Source organism: Notothenia coriiceps, unplaced genomic scaffold, assembly GCF_000735185.1.
Source record: "Notothenia coriiceps isolate Sejong01 unplaced genomic scaffold, NC01 NC01_scaffold00002842, whole genome shotgun sequence".
Taxonomy (NCBI): Eukaryota; Metazoa; Chordata; class Actinopteri; order Perciformes; family Nototheniidae; genus Notothenia; species Notothenia coriiceps.
The window spans coordinates 96,834-102,392 of record NW_011335543.1 but is presented as its reverse complement, the minus strand read 5'-3'; the positions used below and the strand labels follow the sequence as shown (position 1 = coordinate 102,392).

Here is a 5,559-nt window from a genome sequence, read left to right as displayed (position 1 = left end):
GCCAAATCCAGCTCTTACTGTATAGACTGTATGTGATTAAGTCAAAGAGAGAGGAAAGTGGGGTAGGGAAGGGACTTTTTGGGAAGGTTGGTAGCATAAATGAGCCCTTGTTCCAAACTATACATCGTTTTTTTCAGCAGAAGTGTTTTTCTTCTTCTACCTGTGGCCCTGGCAGAGGAGAGCCACAGCTAAGCTGCACTGATCTGGCCTCCTCAGAGCCTCCAGCTCCTCCTCCCTCTGACGGGCTCTGACTGCGCAGCTGGCTCTCCAGGAGTCTGACAGAAACAGGGGAGAGATAACAACAGGATACCAGAGTTTATACCAGAGTGAAATGCAGTAAATGGACTGCATCTATATAGAGCAGGGGTTCCCAACCTTGTTTTCCCAAGAGCCCCCCAAATGCACTCCTGTTGGACGTTGCGGCCCCCCCCCCCACCCCCCCCCCCCCCGCAGATGAATGTGAAGTATTTTGTTAAAGGAGGGTCAAAGCGTAATTAAGGAGCACTATTGGAGTGACTTGATGGTTATTGGACTCAGGATTAATTCATTTGGATTCCCGCTGTATGAAGAAATTAAAGGACGGTGCAAGTGGAAACAATTCACAAAGGGATTAAACTGTTTAAAACACATGCTCAAAGTAAGCCGGATTTTGCCGATGTGTTTATGTGGATTCAAAAGTCATAAATAATCTACAAAATGGAGTCGACCGATCTGATCGGAGCAACTGTGACAAATAATCCAACTGAAACCAGCATGGACAATGACCATGTTTTAAAAATGCGCTTATGCAGACAAGCCTGGTTTAGACACTTTACGGGCAGAAGAAACATTTCTATTAAAGAAAGAATTATACATTTCTGTCTTTTTATGCCTTTAATGGCTATTAACTTGAATTTTTATTAAAATTAATTAATCAATTATTATTTTAAAAAAAAATAAAAAAAAGTCTAAATATGATATTTGGCCTCAAATCATCTGAGGCCTGGCGCCCCCCCTGCGACCTTTGGCGCGCCCCCCAGGTTGGGAACCACTGATATAGAGCTTTACTAGACCACTCAAAGCACTTTTACAACACATGTCAGCCTTGACCTAATCATGCACATTCATACAGCAGCAGAGGCTTTGAAATGTACAAAGGATTACCAAAGTATCTTCTTCCAAAACGTTCATTCACACACCGTTGACATTAATTTGATGCTTAGTGATTTGCTTATGGACACTTTGACACATTGATTGCAGGAGCCAGGGATCAAACCACCGACCCTCTGACTCGTGGACAATCACTCTAACTCCTGAGTCACATCATATATAAATGACAGCATAGAATCTGAGGAGAAGCGAGTTGATACACAGGTAACAGACTGACTTGTTGGCCACTCGTACAGCATCGTAAGCGTGCGCCAGGTCCTCTACTTTCATCTTCACAGCCGGGTCTTTGGCCACGTCCATGCTCACCATCAGCTGATCCTGTCAATGCAAACACAGTGTGGAACATTACTGTCTGATCTGACGAAATAATGTTCAAGTTCAAAAGCAGGCAGGCCTAGAATAGACTTTTTCTTTTTCTTTTTTTTTTGTGGGTAGAAAATATGTTTCTGTTTAATAATGCTCATAAAATGTTTTTTCTACCAAACTTTATTCTTTGTGATGTTTCTCTTCCAACTCCTACACTCTCTCACCATTGGTGTTTGGAAGCTCCACACCGACTCTCTCCGCTCCAGGGTGGGAGAAGTCACGCTGACCCTGCGGACCTCCTCTGGGGAGGGTAAGCATGATGAGAAGGATGATGAGAAGGATGAGAAGGGTGACAGCGGGGCGGTGGAGGGAGAGGGGAGCTCTAAACTCAGACTCTGAGTGGAGTCCGTCCTTCTGTGGACTTTGGTGCCCTGTTGAGAAGAGAGAAAATACCCAAAGCAACCAAGAGGGAGTTTTAGACCAAAATAGTATTTCTGTACGAGTATTTAACCGTGTCTGTAGGTGTAGTTATGAACCTCGGTGAGCAGACTCATCTCCCTCAGGTTGTCGTATCTCTGCTCCAGTCTGGTGAAGTCTCTCAGGAGACCCTGGTACTTCCTCCTCTCCTCATCCAGCTCCGCCCTCAGAGATGCACTCGCCTCAGACACAGCCTGCTGCACACACTCTGCACAGAGAGAAACACAGAGGGAGGAAAGACACCCAGGGTTCACCTTTGAAGTATGCAGTATGTGTCATGCAGCAAAGAGAGAATAACTACCTTCTTGTGCTTGTTCTTGTTCAAACAAGCGAGCAGAGAGATCCTCTTTCTCTTGGCAGAAACTGTCCTTTTCTCTCTGCAGGGCTTGCAACTCCTTAAGGAATATGGGAGATTGAGAATAACTCATGAACATTTCTATAAATTAAGATTGTAAAACATGGTCAGGGAAAAGACAATGTTTATTCTTTACATGCAATGAGAACCGAAGCACCAGCACAGGGTAACATACTAAGTGAAGAAAGTCTTTGCTCAGTAGGCCTACTTGTGTGAGTTGCAGGATGTCCTGTGCAGCTTTCTCCTCAGCTCTCCTCCTTTCCTCCACCTCCTTCTCGCTGATGACGGGGCAGGGTGGAGGTTTCTCTTGTTTCTGGCTCTCCATTTTCTGTACCGTCACTTTCAGAGCCTCCAGCTCAGCGCTGCCGGCCTCTCGCTCGGCGTGCAGCGTCTCTCTCAAAGCTGCAGCCTCCCTGGCCTGGACACAAACAAACTCAACTTTGAATATGAAATACAATGACTACTTGAGAGAGAACAAAATCAGAAACAAGTGTACAAATAAATGTCTATCAACAAGGAGCTTTAGAGCCTTATAGACAGTTGGAGAGAGACAGGACAGCACAACTTTGAGTCAACCATTTTGGACAATAAAACCCCACATGCCCAGCGTTTCAAACCTCCCCTTCCCCTCGGTAAAACATACAGAAATTCCTCTTAACCCTTATGCTTATACTAGAGATATTTGAGTTTGAGTTTCCAAAGATCACAACACAGGACCAAACTCCCTTCACACACCTCCTGGTCGGCTCTGAGCTGCAGCTGCATCAGTTTGACCTCCATGCCCTTGTTGAGCTCTCTGAACTTCTCCACGGATCGGGCCTCTGTCTTCAGTTTCATCAGCTCTCTCCTGGCGGCCCTGCGGCGCGCGCAGCACTGCATGAACACCACCGTCTCACGAACCCGCCTGTACGCCCGCCTCGCCATCCACCCACGCACCCTCGCCTGGAGCAGCACAGCAGCACGCTCCACCAACACCTGAGGAGGAAAGAGTTTAGACTTTTAACTGAGGTTATATACACATATACTCAGGGGTGGAATGAAATTAAGTACATTAGTAAAGTAATGTAATTAGGTACTATTCTATTTTGTCATTCTACTTCCCTACATTTAAGCTGCAAAATTCATATTTTTTACTCAGCTACGTTTATTTAACAATAATAATTAGAAGCTACTTATAAAGTCGTTTTCCTATTAGTGGCTATACAAATAAAACACCAGATTTTGTTTTAATATTATACGTTTAGTACAGTACTGTACTAAAGATTATGGGTCAACATTGACTAACTAGAAAATGTAAATGCTATTACATGTATTTGTTAATGATAAAAGCAGAATAATATGCTATCCTATAATTAGATAATACTTTGAAAACAGCTATTGTGCATACTGAGTATGTTTACTTCGAATGCTTTAGGTACATTTAGCTGATAGTACTTCTAAACTTTGACTCAAGCAACATTTAGAATTTTTGATTTTGAAATGTAATGGAGGATTTTAGGACGAAAGTATTTCTACTATTAATTATATTTTAACTGTGTAACTACATTTAACTTCTATCGTAAACAGAACATAATCAAACGTTTAAAGAAGTGCTGACGAACCATTTGAAATACGCAGGTGGAGGTTGCTTTTTAAAGATCTACTCAAGCAGTAAGTGTAAGTGTAGTAATGATTAAGGCTGTAATGTGCTGACCTGTCTGTATCTGCGGCGGGCCATGGTTCCTCTGCTAAAGGCCTGGATGGTGATGGTGGCCTGTCGGATCATGAGGAACAGCTGCCTGACGGCCACCATGCGGTGCGTCTTCTGGATCACTAGAGCAGCCTTAGTGTAGCGCAGAGTCAGGGCCAGTCTGCAGCCAGGAGGATGAATGGGACAATTAAGTATTTATCTGGCAATTTCTTTTTTGAGGATGAAACAAAATGAACAAAAAATTAAGAAAATAAAAAAACTAGCACTATTTTTATGGTTATTTACCGAATATTGTGCAGTGTCAAATGCATTGTAGCTCACTTGAAATAGTTTGAAACATAAAACTACACTGAACAAAAATATAAACGCAACACTTTTGTTTTTGCTCCCATTTTTCACGAGATGAACTGAAAGATCTAAAACATTTTCTATATACAGGAAATTTTTAGATCTTTCAGTTCATCTCGTGAAAAATTGGAGCAAAAAACAAAAGTGTTGCGTTTATATTTTGGTTCAGTGTAGTTTATGTTTCAAACTATTTCAAGTGAGGCTACCATGCATTTTGACACTGCACAATATCTGTAAATTAACCCATAAAAATAGTGCTAGTTTTTTTATTTTTTTTATTTTTGTCGATTTTATTTCATCCTTCAAAAAGAAATTGCAGATAAATACTTAATTGTCCCATTCATCCTCCTGGCTGCAGGGGAATGGGCCTGACGTCTGCCGCTATCACTTAAGGCTGCTCTAGGATCGCAGAGACCGCACCCGCATGGTTGCCGTCAGGCAAGCTGTTCCTCATGATCGACAGGCCACCATCACCCATCCAGGCCCTTCAGCAGGAGGGAACCATTTGGCCCGGCCGCAGATACAGACCAGGTCAGGCCAATTACACCTTAATCATTACTACACTTACACTTACTGCTTGATTAGATCTTTTAAAAAGCAACCTCGCACCGCGTATTTCAAATGGTCGTCAAGACTTCTTTAACACGTTTGATTATGTTTTCTGTTTACGAAGAGTTAAAAATGTTAGTTACCACAGTTAAAATATAATTAATAGTAGAAATACTTCTCCTAAAATCCTCCATTAGCCATTCAAAATCAAATTCTAAATGTTGCTTTGGGATTCAAAGTTTAGAAGTACTACAGGCTAAATGTACCTAAGCATTCGACGTAACATACTCATATGCACAATGGCTGTTTTCAAATTTATCTTAATTTATAGGATTAGCATTATTTATTCTGCTTTTATCATAACAAATACCATGTAATAGCATTTACCATTTTCTGTTATCAATGTGCCCATAATCTTTAGACATACTGTACTAAACGTATTAATATAAAACAAAATTGGTGTTTTATTTGTATAGCCACTAATAGGACAAACGCTTTATACCAGTAGTTCTAATTATTATTGTTAAATAAACCCGTAGCTGAGTACAAAAATAGAATTTTTGCAGCTTAAATGTAGGGAAGTAGAATGACAAATAGAATATACTAATTACAATTACTCTTCTAATGTATTTAATTTCCATTCCACCCCTGAGTATATGTTAAACCTCAGTTAAAAGTCTAAACT

At 41.3% G+C, this 5,559-nt stretch overlaps 1 protein-coding gene across 1 annotated transcript in view; it reads right to left on the bottom strand.

Annotated features, from left to right (window-relative positions):
• Window positions 1–5,559, bottom strand: part of LOC104940954 (unconventional myosin-Va) — a 21,098-nt gene that overhangs the window by 10,146 nt on the left and 5,393 nt on the right. The window contains exons 11-18 of the mRNA XM_010765975.1: window positions 3,981–4,137; window positions 3,023–3,262; window positions 2,496–2,705; window positions 2,234–2,327; window positions 1,992–2,140; window positions 1,680–1,886; window positions 1,367–1,467; window positions 161–275 (exon numbers count right to left, since the gene is read on the bottom strand). Coding sequence (XP_010764277.1) covers window positions 161–275; window positions 1,367–1,467; window positions 1,680–1,886; window positions 1,992–2,140; window positions 2,234–2,327; window positions 2,496–2,705; window positions 3,023–3,262; window positions 3,981–4,137 — 1,273 coding nt within the window. The remainder of the gene's footprint in view (window positions 1–160; window positions 276–1,366; window positions 1,468–1,679; window positions 1,887–1,991; window positions 2,141–2,233; window positions 2,328–2,495; window positions 2,706–3,022; window positions 3,263–3,980; window positions 4,138–5,559) is intronic.